This window comes from Lichenostomus cassidix, chromosome 2 (assembly GCF_008360975.1).
Source record: "Lichenostomus cassidix isolate B80296 chromosome 2, HeHo_3.0, whole genome shotgun sequence".
In the NCBI taxonomy this organism is placed as follows: domain Eukaryota; kingdom Metazoa; phylum Chordata; class Aves; order Passeriformes; family Meliphagidae; genus Lichenostomus; species Lichenostomus cassidix.
In genome coordinates, this window is record NC_139482.1 from 139,025,030 (window position 1) to 139,041,683 (window position 16,654).

The 16,654-nt window shown below is 37.6% G+C and overlaps 1 protein-coding gene across 7 annotated transcripts in view; it reads left to right on the forward strand.

Moving 5' to 3' along the window:
* COL14A1 (collagen type XIV alpha 1 chain) overlaps positions 1-16,654 on the forward strand; it is a 113,359-nt gene that overhangs the window by 59,946 nt on the left and 36,759 nt on the right. For all 7 annotated transcript variants that reach the window (XM_085053474.1, XM_085053475.1, XM_085053477.1 and 4 more), the window contains exons 20-31: positions 629-758; positions 1,784-1,906; positions 3,259-3,408; positions 4,051-4,167; positions 5,988-6,134; positions 6,915-6,989; positions 8,332-8,471; positions 9,677-9,800; positions 11,257-11,400; positions 13,356-13,520; positions 15,592-15,630; positions 15,825-15,963. In XM_085053474.1, coding sequence (XP_084909600.1) covers positions 629-758; positions 1,784-1,906; positions 3,259-3,408; positions 4,051-4,167; positions 5,988-6,134; positions 6,915-6,989; positions 8,332-8,471; positions 9,677-9,800; positions 11,257-11,400; positions 13,356-13,520; positions 15,592-15,630; positions 15,825-15,963 — 1,493 coding nt within the window. The remainder of the gene's footprint in view (positions 1-628; positions 759-1,783; positions 1,907-3,258; positions 3,409-4,050; positions 4,168-5,987; positions 6,135-6,914; positions 6,990-8,331; positions 8,472-9,676; positions 9,801-11,256; positions 11,401-13,355; positions 13,521-15,591; positions 15,631-15,824; positions 15,964-16,654) is intronic.

Below are 16,654 nucleotides of genomic sequence, written 5' to 3' on the forward strand. Positions count from 1 at the left end.
CTACTGCCAGCTTGCCTGGTTGGATTTCCGTTGCAGATCTTCCATGTTTTGTGGCAGTTTGGGATCCTCTGGTACTTGTGGGATGTCATCCTACTTCCCCTCCTAAATAGCTGCCTTCATTTGCTTGTCTCCAGGCTAGATGGAGACAAGACAAACATGTTTTATTCCTGCTTGCTCAGTTCACTATTTCCTGATCCCATAAACTGATTTTCCTTCCTCCCAGGGAGGGAGGAATTTTGTCTCCAGAGAACAAAACAATCAAACTTTATCAATGAGCTTCAGAAAATCTAGAAATGTCTAGAATAAATACAATAAGAGCATATATTTTGTCTGTACAGTAATATAGTTTAAATGCTTACTATCCAAACAGTACCAGTGGCTTATGGAGCTGTAGTGGCTCATAGGTTTAATATAAAACAGTGTTACCCAAACGCCCATTTCCTTGATTTTGTTTTGGTATAACAATAGATCTGTTAAAAGTGTGAAAAATGTAGAGATTTTATTTTACTGTAGAGCATCAACAATATTTGAAAATGCAAGCTATACAGCAATGCTGGTGGAATGTGGTGCCAGAGACGATGCAAAATAAAGTGGTGCTTGATTGTTTCTGCATTTTCTGACCCTCCAGGTAATGGTGCCTGGCAGACAAAACACTCTTCTACTTCACCCTCTGCTGCCTGATACGGAATACAAAGTTACCATAACCCCCATCTATTCCGAGGGGGAAGGAGTCAGTGTCTCAGCTCCTGGCAAAACTTGTGAGTACAAACTTTCCGCCTGTCTCTTGCCAGGATATGCATGAATAAAAGCTTACTCTTGTGGCCTTTTTTCCGTGGCTGTAGGAATGTATTTTAGTATAAAAGTAGGCTTATTTTGCATGACTTATGTGATTTGAACTTTAAATTAGTCTCAGTTGATTGATTTATAAACAATGAGTTTCTCCTAACTGACAAGCTGTATTTTATATTCAAATAACTCTGAGTTTGCAGAAACTTGTTCAGTGAAAAAGCTTGGTAATTCCTTGATAACTAGCCCACCAAGGGCAAGCCAACTAATACAGAAAATAGAGTAAACAAAGACTGCTGAGATGGTATCAAGCCAGCCATTGTATTGTTAGATCTTCTTTTGTGTGAGGTCATTACTTTCTAAGGGTCATTAGAAATGCTGCTGAAGTTTTTATAAAAGTGATTACATTATCTCTAGAGTTCTGACCAAGTACCAAAAGATTACTCAGCTGTATCTTAAACTTCCGCTCAACTGTAGATTGTAAGAAAACATTTCATTGTTCACTTGTAGTCATGATAATATAATTTTATTGAATTATTCTCCTAATTTACATAATTTCTGTCTTAATTGAAGAGCTTTTTGTGCAGAGACTTAAGTCACTTGTAAATGATTCCTTTGATTCCATTCTACAGAATTAAGTGTTCAAAAGACCATGATTTTTATATTAAAAATTTTAGTGCACTTGGATTGGAAGAATCTATACAATGTATAATTATCTCAAAATTATCTTAAATCTGTAGGAAACAAGAGTAAGATTTTTTTTTTAATGTAGGGACAAAGTTGGAATAAATTTAAAAATTCATTGCCGGCTGATCAAAGTTTGTATTTAATCCACTGAGTAATACAAAGGATGAATTTGATTAAGGGTTTCATCCTGGTAATTTTACCTGTAAGTCTGAGAGTACTGGGTATCACACTCTTTATTTGCATACCTTGATTTTTCTGTATCAGCTTGTATGAGATAAACTTGTAAAAGCCCAGTTTGTTTTCCTTTTAGTGCCCTTGTCTGCTCCTAGGAACTTGCGTGTCTCAGAGGAGTGGTACAACAGATTACGAATCAGCTGGGATGCTCCACCATCTGCAACCATGGGTTACAGAGTTGTCTACAAACCTATCAACAGTGAGTTTTTAAACTGATTTTTTGTGGTCACTTCTGACTGAGCAGTTCCTTGATATCCTCTTTTGCTCAATTTTTTTCTTAAATCTATCAGTTGCAGTTACAGCTTTAAAAGTGTTAACTGACTTTGGTGTCTAAGTTTTGGATATGAAAGTTTCATAGTCACAGAATGATGCAGATTGGAGAGGATCTCTGGATATCCTCTGGTCCAACTCCCTGAACAATACAGGGCCAGCTTGGAGCAGATTTCACTGGACCCTGGCCAATCATGTTTATAATATCTCCAAGAGCAGAGATTTTAAAACTGCTCTAAGTGTCTCTTCCAGCTTTTGACTACTATCACTGGAGATGTCTTTGCTAATATCAAATAAAAATAACCCATGTTGCAAAATTTGTCTTTTTTTCTCTTACATTTTCCTGGTTTTTTCATTCTGTCTCTGTCTTCTCTACTACCCTCCATGAGGTAGATATAGGCAGCAGTAGATTTCCCCTTAGACTTCCCGTCCTAAGGCTGATTAATACCAGCTCTTTCAGTCTGTGTTTTTATGTCATTTTGCCTTTACTCTATTTCAGAGACTCCCTTTGCTTTCTTCCTGATCCTCTTCTCTGTTCTATTCTTCAGTTTCCTTCCCTCACAATACAAGGTTTTCATTTCTTCTCATACACTTGACATTTTGTTCACTGACCATTTTGTGTGTGCTGCATCCTTTGCCCACCTGTATATTGCAGCTAGACAAGGCATCCCAACTCCTTCCAATTTCTTTAGAAAACCAGTGTTCTCTATTGAGAGCAAATCACAGATGTGTAACCATTCAGGGACTAAAATACTGTCCAAAGACAATACTGCTGCCTGGTTTCTGAAGTGTATCCAGAACAGCTAGGGGAGGTGATGAAGGAGCTGTTTGCTGTTCTGATTTGGGAAAGTTTCATTCTTTTCTATTTTCATTATAATATTAATGTAACATTAATAACAGTACTAAATGATGCAGTTGTATAAGAACCCCTGAGAGACTGCAGTTCTAGCTGGCATCTGCTGTCCCCCCTGTTGGTCCTGGCACACAATCAAACTGGGGAGATATTTGGCTGCCTATTTAGAGCAGTAGTAAGTCACTGAAGCAGAACAAAAGGGTCTTAACAGCTGCCAATGTCTAGCTCTGCCTTAATGAATCCCACTGCTGAATTTCCCAAGTGTGTTGTTCTTCTATCCGTGCAAGGATTGAGGAGAATGTCTTTGTATTTGTGTATGGTAAAAAAAAAAAAAAAAGGCAAAAAATAGCACTAAATTTAGGAACATGTAATTTTGTCTAATTTAGTGGATGAGCAAATGATTTTCTAATTTATTTCATTTTTTGCAGGTCCTGGTCCTGCGTTGGAGACCTTTGTAGGGGATGATATTAATACCATTCTCATTCTAAACCTCTTCAGTGGAACAGAGTACAGTGTTAAAGTATTTGCTTCATACTCAACAGGCTTCAGTGATGCCCTAACAGGCGTAGCCAAAACCTGTAAGAATGATTTCATGCTGTTCAGATCTCTACAGGCTGGTTTTTCTTACAACTCTGGCTTTCTGCAGCTCCCTGAATAATTTTTCATGTGGTAGACTTTCTCAGTTATGTGCAAAGTGTGTTCCTGAAATTAGTCTCCCTTTCTGTGAGACTATACCAGGCTTTAAAGGGATCTGCTGGATGTTAGCAAGACAGGAATCATAAAGCAGATATTATTTATCAGCCAAAAATATATTTGCCTAGTAGTAGATGTAAATTTCCTTAAAGAAAAGTCTATTTAGTGTATTTTTTCTGGCTCCATATATAAGATTATTTGTTCTTTATATAGCTAAAGCTCAATTTTAAATTAGATTTTGACAGAAATGCCATTGTTACTCTACTTTTATACTTCTTTGTAATAGGTAAACTTTTTGGCAGTGTTCATTGTTTAGTCTTAAGTAAGTTGCCTACAGTTCTAAACTTTGGTTTTAAAGGTTCACTTCTTTAAATTCATGTTTTAGATTTTCTTGACGTTTTTTAAGTAGCTAAGGAAAATATTTGTTAAAAATGAATTGGCACTGGTTTCACTGTAATTATTTTGTCTTTTTTTTCTTGTATGTCTTATTAGAGGTGTGAACCTATTTTTTTATATTTAATTTTCAGTGTCTCTGGGTGTGACAAATTTGGATCCCTACCAAGTCCGCATGACTAGTCTGTGTGCTCAGTGGCAGCTTCACAGACATGCTACTGCATACAGGGTAGTTATAGAGTCACTCGTGGGTAAGTTACTAAATAATTTGATATGCAGCTACAGCCCAGTCCAGAGAATTGAATTGCATGGAAATTGTGTGCATTTAGATCTGTAGACTTGCTACTGAAATACTGGAAATGATGGACAGGAGAGACTTGTGTACATACTGAAAGCTCCAGACTGGAAGTATCCTATCCTTTTATGTCAAACACATGTTGACAACTTGTGCTTTTTATGTAAGAGACTTTCATGTATCAGTAGAAGATAAGTGGTTACCTGAGTTTTACACTGGTGTGAGGAACAGAAGATGGATAAAGGATGAACTGAATACATCAAAGTTTGTAAATATGCCACCAGCTGTAGCTCTGTAGGACTGGGACAAACAGGAGAAGAGGGCAGAAGGGTAGGAAAGCTCTAAATGAATCCAGACCATGGCCACAGAATCAGAACAATGTCTAGTTTTGTTTTTTCTCATTTTGTTGAGTCTTCATTATAGCTTATAGTAGTAATATCACTCCTATGGATAAACATGACACAATTTTATGTAGTCACACAAGGTGTCTTGATGCTTTTAGCACTGCTTGTATTGAGGGTAATTTACAGCCTGTCCAGCCTCACTGACTCTCAGGTGCAGCCAGAAGACATTAAGGAGAAGTCCCTATTTGTGCAGACCAACTCTCTTATCCCAAGTAGACATCAATAGTCTTCTGACTGGCGACAAATTAAAACCTTGGATAACTTGAGAGAAGTGCAGTTAGTAACACTTAATGGGCTATGTTAAAGGTATCATGAACAATAATACTGATCTCGTGGCAAAAAAAGGAATGACCTTTCTGTGGAATGGTAAGTGGATGGTGATAAGGTTTATTTGAGGCCCTGGAGTACAGACAAGCTATTCAGATAGCAGATCTTGGTTCACGCAAGACACCACAGACATCCCTCTCACCTGGGACCTAGCCAGCATTTTGCTTTCTTCATATAGAACTGCCAGAATTGTTTTAGCTAAGCTGAAAGCACCTAAATGTGAGCAGAAGAACCTAGAGGGTGAACAAAAGTTTCTTATTAATGCCTATCATGAAGGGATTTGATTGTCAGATTGGGTGTGTGTCTGGTTCAGACAGTGATCAATTGTTTTTATGCCAGTGTAACACCTGAAAAGCATTGAATGACTGTAATTTTTAATATACTCTGTAAAATGTGAGATCAGTTGCTTGTATTTTACTTCTTCCTGCTGCAAATTTTAAATTGTGCCAAAGTTTTTCTTGTTATTAAAACATGCCTTATCCGGTACCCAACATTTTTCTATTGTCAACATATTTTCCAATTCAGAATTTAGCAGAATCATTTTTGGAACTCTGTAAATGCTATTCCTTAACCACCTTGCTAAGTGGTTACTAGTGAAAGCTGTAATACAATATCTAGTTTAGCATCTTTTCCAATTGCCACGCACATTACAGATGCTGAGAACCAGAGGCATAAAGGATGCCATAGAATTACATAATGCAACAATTCCTTGTTAGACTCTGATAATTTAGGACCAGATCCAAAGCCAGTTCATGACAGTGTTAGTGATTTTTATTGCTTTCTGTGCATGGGGCAAAATTTATCATTTTTTTCTTGAAGATGTTTGACACATTCCTCAGCTCCTACTTGGTATGAAGAATGAAATATTACAGGGACCTCTGCGTAGAGGTCAATTTCCAAAAGTAAGGCAGCATGTAGTTTATTAATTTATGTCAGCTGCTTATCCTTCATACACTGTCATGTACCCTTCTTATTTATGATTTAAATTACATTCTTGAATAAAACAGTAAAAAAAAAGTTTTTATGGTTTGTTTTGTAATTCCAGATGGAAAAAAACAGGAAGTAAATCTTGGTGGAGGAACGCCTAGACATTGTTTCTTTGAGCTGATGCCTGGAACCAAATATAAAATCAGTGTTCATACACAGCTTCAGGAGCTCGAGGGCCCTGCTGTGAGCTTCGTGGAGACAACGTGTGAGTAAAACAGAGCAGAGTGCAGCCAGCAGCAATAATGTTTGATTGCTTCTCATGTTCTGCCCTTTGCCCACACATGTGCTATTCCTACACAATTTCCTTTAGCTGAGCTTTTAATTTTTCAACTGCATTGTGACTCCTCCACAGAGGCACAGGATTCTTACACCTCTGCTGTGAATGAGTTGTTAAGTCACGTTCAACAGCTTTATTGGATGTCTTAACGAGAATGCAACAGGGAGGATGGTTTAGCTTTCTTCATAAAATTCCCACTGTGGGATACTCTGAGTATCTTTGACTTCAAGGAAAAAAATACAGAAAAATGAAGCAAACAGAGAAAGTTTTGTGTCCTGAAGCTCTTGTTATTTAGTAAAATTAACAAGTATTTGAATAATTTACAGTTAAATGGAACCTTGAAACCCAATTTACTTAAGTATTTTAAAACAAACCAACCAACCAACCAGACTTATTTATTATTATTCTTAGTAACACAAGACAGACAAAAAAACCCCAACACTCACAGCTGTTTATAAAGGCAAGATCCTGCTGTCATGAGTTCAAAATACTGCAAAATAAAGCATGAGACTAATAGAATGAATATTGTTTTGTAATAGTAATATTCTTTTTCAGGTGACATGTCTTGCACACACTCATCTCCAATTGCATAACTAGTTGATTAGAGATAATGATTTTTTTAAATGTGGAGATGAGTAGAAAATGTTGTGTTTATTAAAGATATTGGGCTTTTAAGTGTGTTTGAATATTCCTCCTTTTATTCTCCAGTACCATTTCCAACTCAACCACCAACAACACCTTCAACACCACCTCCACCACCTACAATCCCACCTGCAAAAGAGGGTAATGTATGAGTATGCTGAATGTATGAGTTTCTAGTAATTTTAAGGTGCTCATGCAATGTTTTTCTGTTTCTGATGGTGTTTTAGACCTGTGGGGAGCAGATCTCACAATGCATTTGCTACAGAAATACTGTTAAGGCAGTGGGCTTAAATTTAATAAGCCAAAAGTCTGACATCATTTTTGTATTACTAAAATTTGCTGAAAGGATGGTTAATATATGTGACATTTCCTTTTTCCAAAACTCCTAAACCATACATATTTTGGAACTGAAGCAAACATCCTAGGATAATTAAACTTCAAAAGCAGCATTATTTTTAAATATGTGTACTTTAGGTAATGTGAAGATTATGGGCCATGTTCATTCTCTCCTCTTTAAGTGCTTCATTTTTTTATTATTATTTGAACACATAGTGTTTTGTGCAGAGTCTCATAATATCTCTCTGAGAGGAGCATTATTGGTGGAGACTGAGGATCAAATACATCAGCTTGAAGTTGGTGGACCAAACTGACATGTAGAACTTGAGAATTTTACCCCTAAGGACAGGGAAAAAAAGACATTGTATGTGTGTTAAGAACTGCACAGGAGCAGATGATGAGGGTTTTTGTTATCTGAGGAATAATCAACAGAAAATGAAAAATACAGGTTTATATATTCTTGTCCTATTGTCTGGACTTAGATGAACATTTTTCTTCAGGATGAAATATGTTGGAAAGAATGTAACTGTGCTTTGAGACAGTTTGCTTCCAACACCAAGCAATAGACTTGGATCATGTGGAGTGCTGAAGCTCGCAGTTCCCATGAAAGAGTAGAGCAATTGTGTGAGCAAATGTACAGCTCCTGCAGGCCATTTTGCATAACAATGTGCTGGAATAAGATGAGATGAGTGAAACCTGCATTGCTCCCAATAGTGCAGTTGAAGTGCTTTAAACACTGCAGACCTTAGGGTAACTTTTTGAATGGCATAGTTTCCCAATGGGAACCTTCACAAGGTGAAATTCTTTCATCTTGCTTACTGTGTCTTGCTAGGAGTCTGGCATTGTATAAGTTCATGTGTGACTTAAAAACTTAAATAAAAATAGAAATTATTAGGTAGACTTTAAAGAACCACTGAAGTGTATTCTGTGATAGGATCTATCAGTGCAGAGAGTTCTCCCTGGCAGAACTCAGCTGGTTCTACACATGCACTGAAATCAATGCCAGCAGCTTTGTTGGCTGAAGCATAATTAGCTAATGTTAACCAAGGGCTTTTCATTATGGTTGCATTTTCTTAAGTGATTTATGAGATTTCATGAGGAGCTGAGCCATTGCTCTACTTCCAAAATACTTGCTTTTCTTCCTCAGTGTGCAAAGCAGCCAAAGCTGATCTGGCATTCCTGGTGGATGGGTCATGGAGTATTGGAGATGACAATTTCAATAAGATAATCAACTTTCTCTACAGCACTGTTGGAGCTTTGGATAAGATTGGTCCTGATGGAACACAGGTAATCAACATGTGCTAGATGGAGGGCGCATTCACTTGAAAGGGTATTTTAGACCAGAAGTGAAATGAATCAAATAGTAACTGACATAATTTCACAGTTCCTGTGAAAATATAAACTTCTCTATGTCAGTATTCTTTTTCAACATCTTTTTATGCACACCATATGTTAAAATTCACAATATAAACTTTGGTAGCATAAAAGCTAAGTATCATTTCAGTCTCCTCGAATTCTAATGACATTGAAGTTTGTTAATGCTTTTGGCATTGGTACCCATGGTAGTGTTTATTTATAAATAAGCTAAACATGGCATTGATAAGGAAGATTAAAGGCTCTATTATTTTAAATCACACACTTTACAGAATCTACTGTGCTTGAAATAAAATTTACAAAGATTGTTCCATTTATATATTTATTTAAAGAGATGCTCCAGAACAGATTATTGGCAAATATGTTACTGTTTTAAGTGTAACCTCTATAATATGTGGTTTGGGATTTCATTGGAAATTAATTCAAACTTGTCCAAACCCTGAAGAATACTTAGTTTTTACTGTTTCTTGCTATACAGCTATTTTTCCAGAATATAGTTAATGGTGCTTCAGAAACTTTGTCACAAGTTTAAACATAATAGCTCCTTTTAAATCAGGGGCACCGCTTATAGAATATGAAGTTCAATGTATGCTTTGTGAGTTGCAGGGTTTTAGTGTGCAGTATTGTAATACAGGGTCTTAATTCATGTAGCGTCATATTTGACAGAAGCAATATTTCAAAATATGTTCCTGAATCTTTCTGTTACTTGCTTCAGCGTTTCTCCCTAGCTTAAGTTACTTATGTACAGTTATTAATTCATGGAGACTGAATAAAGTCCCTGCAGTTCTGTGTATGAATAACTGTACACGTGTGAGCAGCTGTAACCAGGATTTTGCTTTTGGGCTCAATTGAGAGTGCTTCTGCCAAAGTGGGTTACTTTTCGCATCCTGTTTGCTGCAAAATGAAACCAGAAACTGTTAGATGGCTGCCAAGGTTGCAGAGAGTGAAATCAAGCTTTATTTAGTGGAAGCTTTCTTAAGGAGGAAAAAAAATCTGTCTTCAATTTAAGGATAAAGCAAAGTTACAAGATAAATCCTTGTTTTAAATGGTCAGATTCACTTACTTTTTGCTTACACAGTGGGTGGTGCTTTTGTAATGGACATCTTCTGTGTGCACAGGTGGCAATAATTCAGTTTAGTGATGATCCCAGGACAGAATTTAAATTGAATGCATACAAAACAAAAGAGACTCTTCTAGAAGCTATTCAGCAAATAGCCTACAAAGGAGGAAATACAAAAACAGGTGAGAAAGGTTGTGATTGTAATGCAGATTTTCTCCCTGCTACTCTGTGCAGTATTTCTTTCCCATTTGCTAAATGGTTTAATTAATCACTGCAAAAACAGTGAGAACATGGTGTCTCCATGCTGGAGATGAAAGGTTGGGCTCTGAAATTAGAAAGTCTTTTTAATCTGTAGTTTATACACTTCAGCCCCTACTGCTGCATATTCACCCCATTGAACAACAGTGCTGACAAAGATCAAGGAGTCAGGAGGGGAGCAAGGGGGCAAAAGCAAATTACTTTGGGGGTGGTGCAGGGTAGAATGAGGAGTCACATGAAATCAGCTTGGCAAGTGGGCAGAAAAGTGAGAAAGGGGAGAGGGTGGGAGGGAGCTTGCAGTGCATGTTGAAGACTGGAGAGGGTGGGGGGTCTGTTTGGTTATAAGCCAGGACAGTTAAGCCCCTGTGGGATGTTTAAGATTGGGGTGGGGAAAGATGACTGCTTACTGAATGAGGCTGCATTTTAATTAATCCCTTAAGATAGCTTTCTGATGCAAAGAAATTCTAGATGAGGGCTGAAAGGGTTAAAATCTATTTTAGTTGGAAAACATCATTTTTATTATTTTCAGACTGCACAGAAATTTCTTGCAGCTGTTGCATTGCATACAGTCTCAGCATTATCAAAATAACTTGTTTTCAGTTTACTACAGTGACACTCAGTTGTTAATGAGGACAGTGCCCTACAATCCAGAAAAGGAAAGAAAGAGCTGAGACAACAACAACTTCATAATTGAAATAAAGTAAAATATAATAATGACAGTAATGAAAAGGGATATAACATATAGAGGGAGAGAAAACCCAAGAGAAACAGGTGATGCTCAGTACAGTTGCTCACCACTTCTGACCAATGCCTAGCCCATTCCTGAGTGGGCATTGGCCCCTCCTGGCCAGCTCCCCCAGTTTATATACTGGGCATGATGTTCTGTGGTATGGAATATCCCTTTGGCCAGTTTGGGTCAGCTGTCCTGTGGACTTTCTTCTCCAGTCGTCTTGTGCAGCTGCTCAGGGGCAGAGCATGAGACATTGAAAAGTGCTTGACTCAGGGTAAGCACAGCTTAGCAACAACCAAAATATCATTATCAACATTAGCCTCACATGGAGTCCAAAACTCAGCACTGTAGCAGTGATTAAGAAGAAAATTAAGTCTATCCCAGCTGAAACCAGGACACCCACATAAATCATGTTGGTGATCTTCATTCTTCTAGATTGAAAAATGGATGGCTGAAGCCATCGAAACTGGAAAGGTTAGAGTCAAAATCAAACTTTTCTAAATCTTGATTTTAGTAACTACAGAATTAACTAATTGTGACAGACCACTCAGGACACAACAGATTTCTCTCTTTATATATGGCTAATATGATATGAGAAGCTAATAGAAATTGGGTTTATATAACAGTGAATGTTGATTTTTGTGTTACAGGCAAAGCCATTAAACATGCACGAGAAATCCTGTTTACAGGAGAGGCAGGCATGAGGAGGGGCATTCCAAAGGTTTTGGTTGTCATTACTGATGGGCGATCACAGGATGATGTGAACAAAGTCTCCAGAGAAATGCAACTAGATGGTAAAATGTGTAGTTTTATAAACAATTCACATTTTCTTTTTTTTCTCTTTAATTACATCTACATACGTGTGGGCATGAGGTAAGGATAACTTTTGCTCCAGATTTTCAAGCTTAAAGAAAGCAGCAATTGCTGAGAAACACAGAATATCACTAGGATATTATCAGATTCTGCATATTTTTGGTGATTAATGGAATTATTTTTCATTTTGGCAGTAGTGCTAAAATCATGTAGTAGTCAATGGAATAGTTCCCAGAATGAAGAAGTTGGGGAATATGATCCTGAGAATCTGGATTGTCATCTATAAAATGTAGTCTTGTGGTTATGAGCAAATTGAACTGTTTTGTTTTCTACACAAGAGGTCTTTTGAAAATTCTTTTACTGTTTCTGACCTGCTCTCATGTTACACTAGTTACCTCTAGGAATTTTTTTAACGCTTCAGTTTTAGAGGTTTAAGCAGCCCCACCATGTTATGAGTCTAAGAACTGGGTTAATTGTTGTAGAAGTTTGTATTAAAACCCACAGAACACAGTGTGCCACCTGGACCAAAACTAAAGGATGGAAGAAAAATGTCATCTTCCTTTTAATGTGAGGTGACCTATGGAGAAATTACATTTGTGCTTTTTATTTGCTTTTAGCTTTAACTGCAATGAAGTTCCCAGTGTATATCACTGATTTCTGGAAACAAATGTAGTCGTCCAGCTTGGTTGCCTCCTTGTTTTGTTGCTAGATGCTGAGTGTAGTGGCTTCATAAATTAAGTACGTGACAAAATAGGGGACTTGCATAACTTGTTTTGAGTAGCAGTCAAGAAAACCCTGTATTTGTGAATAAATTGGAGTGTCTAAGCTGAACAAAAAGTGCTCATCTCTCAGTTGCATTATTAGCTACTAGACTGGGAATGACCTCCTGAGAAGATTGCACTTTGTGAGGGTTCAGTTGCTGGGATGTGGTACATAAGTTCCCCTCTCCCTTTTCCTTTGGAATGTGCTGCACAGTGAGGCTGCAGAGAGGATGGAGCAGGTACTGAGGGGCATCTGAGACAGACTGCTGATCTTGGATGAGATCAGGAGATACTGTTATGATGGATTGGGTCAAAGTTTTGTAATGCTAAAAGCTGTGCGGAAGGTGATGAATGTCCCTGGTCCTCTTTCAAACGTAACGATAATACTGCTTGACAGGAGTAAATTTGTCACCAAGCCATGCAAGAACAGTATACATATTAACTATATTCAGCCTGATGTAGAGAGGTTTTTATCTTCATCTCTTATGGAAAGTGTTGAAAATATATATATAGATGAAAAACATATATATATATATATAGCATATATATATATAGATGATCTGTTGCTCCTGAAACACATATAATACAGGTTCCATGTAATTTAAATCTTTTAAGTCCAAGTTCAAATTTCAAAAAAATATTCGTGCAAAATATATAGAACATATTCAACCAGTGCAGTTCAGTTGCTGATGAAATGAGAATACATTTATTTCAGTGTTCACTCATGAGGCAGCAGTGGCTTGAAATCATATATGTACTAATACATGGCATAGAAAAATCTGTAAAGGACCTACAGGAAATTAATTTCTCTGCTTTGTACTTATTATGTTCTGTGATACATGGATATTTTTGTGTAATACAGTATAGCATTAAATTAGAAAAGCATTTAAATGTATATTTAAACTACTGAGTAGTCATATATCTTCAAGAAAATGCTTAAGGTTTAACTTTATTTAACTAATTAAGCATAAATAGCCAGAAGAAATATTTCACAGAGAATGTATTACCTTTAGTTTAGATGGTAGAAGTGAATTTTCTTGTGCTATAGGATAATAATAAAACGTCCACCTTTGTTTTTAATCAGGAAAGGAGCCAGTGCAAATACAGTAGTGTTCATATTGTATTTTCACTCTGTAAATTAATGACTCACAAGAGTGTTCTTTTTTCTTTTACAGGTTTCAGCTTTTTTGCTATTGGAGTGGCTGATGCTGACTATTCAGAGTTAGTTAATATTGGCAGCAAGCCCAGTGAAAGACATGTCTTCTTTGTGGATGACTTTGATGCCTTTACAAAGATTGAAGATGAGCTGATCACTTTTGTTTGTGAAACTGCATCAGCAAGTTAGCCATTTTGATTTGTTTGTTTCTAAAATAACTGTTAAATACTGGGGGGTTTGTAACTAATAATTTTCTAATAAGACATATTATTGATATTTTTAATATAATTTACTGCTGATATTATAATTCTAGTGTTATTTCCATAAAAGATTAAGGAAATGAAGGTGTTGTGACTTCAAAATAATTAATGGTTGTTTGATATAAAGCCAGAATACAGCCTTTGGTTGTCAAAAACTCATTTCAGATGTTATTGATATTTCAGAATCATAATAGTTAATTATATTTTATTTTCTGATATTCTAACCCTCTGTAAGAGTGCAGCTACATTCATTCTTACTCAAGTCACATGGGTAATTTATTAACAGAGATGCAATCATTAATGTTTGTGTTATGAAAGTAAATGAGTTGTAGCCTAAGCAAAGGCATAAAACACTCAAATTCTGAAATCTGTGAGAAAGACACATTTCAGTCTCTTTATGAAAATTAAGGGAAAGACATTCTAGAGCAACACCTAATGATTATAGGTCAGTAATTCACATGCTTTTATGTGTGTGCCCACAATATATTTTCTTGTATATAAGCCAGGAGGCAGGCACTGTATAGCTGATGTGAATAATTTGTGATTGTAAGGAATCGTTGTGCACAGGGCTGTGAATTATCAGAGCTGGTGTGCAAAAGTAATGTTTCTTGTGAACCATCAGTTCTGAGATTTTGACCATAAGCTCTACTTTTAATGGCAGAGAGAATTTTAAACATTGACAGTACTCAACATTAACATTTATTGGTCACTTGTGCTTGTTTTCTAAAAGTGGTTTTCAAATGTGAGTATCCTGGGGTGCCATATTTGGTTGACATGCTGCTTTAGGCTTATTGATTTCCCAGGGCACCTTTCCTGAAAGAGATTAGCAACCTTTTTTCCTTGCCAAAAGAAATACGTAAACCAGATTTACAACTATATAAAATGTGTGCTCACATCTTAAGGACTGTGTGCAATTCTGGTCTCTCTTGCTATTGTGGAGTTTGAAAAGGTACTGAGAATGTCAGCTGCAGTACTTGAACTTGAGATGGGGTTAGGCTGGAGAAGCTCACAAATAGGGAATTAGGGAACACTTGGTAAAACCCCAATATAAGACATACTTTATTTTATGCAGCAGGCCATGAATTTTTTACTTTTTTCCAACAAATTTGAAGTTGCTGAAGAGGTTATGAAGGCAGGTGTTGGGGTGGATAATACCACCTCAGGAACTGCTGAGGAGCTGAGTGGTTCCAGTACCACAAGGCTTCACTGGTGGGAGACATCTTAGCCTCCCCCCTGGAGAACACGATGGTCCCTCCCCAAATTATGTAAATCCCCCCAGCTGTAACCTAACCCCTGATTCCATCCCTTCCTCCTCCCCATTGGTTGTGGTGTTCCCCCCGCCTCCTCTCCCCTGACCCTCCAGCCATCCCTTTAAATGTAGATGGCTGGGGTCTCTCGCCCTCTTTCACCCTGGAACCCTTCAGAATAAACCCCTGGAACCTCCGGCTGACTGAGCGCTCTGAATTCTTTGTCTTTGGTAACGCACGAGTTATCCAACTCCGTGGGTGAGTGAGAATATGTGCCTTACACCGGCACGGGTGTGAGAAGGGCTTTTCTGTACAGCACCAGGCAGTGCTGGCTGGAGTGATCTCTCGATAGCCATAGAGACACTTTCGGTAAATGCAGAGGCCTGGTTCCACCCCTCCTCCCCCTCCACTTTAGGCAGGTTTATAGGGAGGATTGGACAAATTAATGGACAAGAAATCCATAAAAATATATTATATGGAGAACACAGGTATAGCTTGTATATATATATATATATATATATATATCTCCTGTATATACCCCCTAATATCTTTGCAACAAGCCTTGTGGATCCTGAGAAGCATCAATAGAGTGGAGTAGAAAGTGGTCAGGTTTGCATGTCCTTCCTAACCAGCGTCTCCTTTTGCTGTTGTTGGGGATAGAGTGCTGAGTTTAGGGCTGAGTGCATGATTGTTCTGACTCAGTGGGACATCTCTTGTATTCTTAAATGTATCTTTTCTTCTTTTCCAGCCTGCCCACTGGTAGTTAAAGATGGCAATAATTTTGCAGGTACAGTATTTTCATGTTTGTTTTTGTTTCTGATTTATGGAATCATTTTCATTACATTATATTCACAATATTAGGCAATAAATTCATGCTAACAGGTAATGAAACTCTTTGATACAATTGGCTTTGTCTTTTTTTGTCTCCTCTAATATAGTATTAATTTAAATTTATAAAAAATATATTTTGATACCTTCCAGGATTTAAAATGATGGAAATGTTTGGTTTGGTTGAAAAGGAGTTTTCAGCTGTGGAAGGGGTTTCCATGGAACCTGGTACATTTAATGTTTACCCATGTTACAGACTGCACAAGGATGCTCTGGTATCCCAGCCTACCAAGTATGTATTCACATATAAATACTCTCAAAACACATGAAGATAATTTTGTAGTGCAGGCAATTATTCATTTCAGGGACTAGTATTTTTAGGTCAGAAGAGCAGAGCTGCTAGTGTATATCTGTGTTATACAGATGAATAGGAAGAGTGTTTGGTGTCCTGAGCCCTCAGTCAGTTTAATTCAAAAATTAGCAATTGTAGGTAAAAGTAGGTTGGCCCACTGGCTTTTTTGGGTTTCCCGTGAGCCAGTTTCAGGTTTGTGTCTGTGTAACACCTCCTGGCAGTTTCGTGCAGCCCTATGTCTGGGCAGATTCCAGTCTGCAATACTGTGTGAAAGGTGCCTCTGGAATGCAGGTTGAAGTCTCTCAGATTTCAGCATGTCCTGGAAGCACAGGTCAGAATGAGAACCTTCTTCAGCTGTCCTCAGTCCCTTTGACTGCAGCCTATGTCCAGCCACTGGCTACAGAGGAAGATTATCCCCTTATGTTGAAGTGAGTCTGTGTGAACACCATCTAGTGCCTTCCTGGGAGAGAGGACATACTTCAGTGAAAAGGTGTCTTGGGAGGGTTGTGGAGGAGGCAACGAAGAATCCTCCCTCTGAACTTCTACAGTCATTCCTCAGAAAGGAAGTGATGGAAACTCTGTTCTTCTGTGAACAGTGTCTATGTTCTGTTGACTTCCTCTCAGCTCAGAC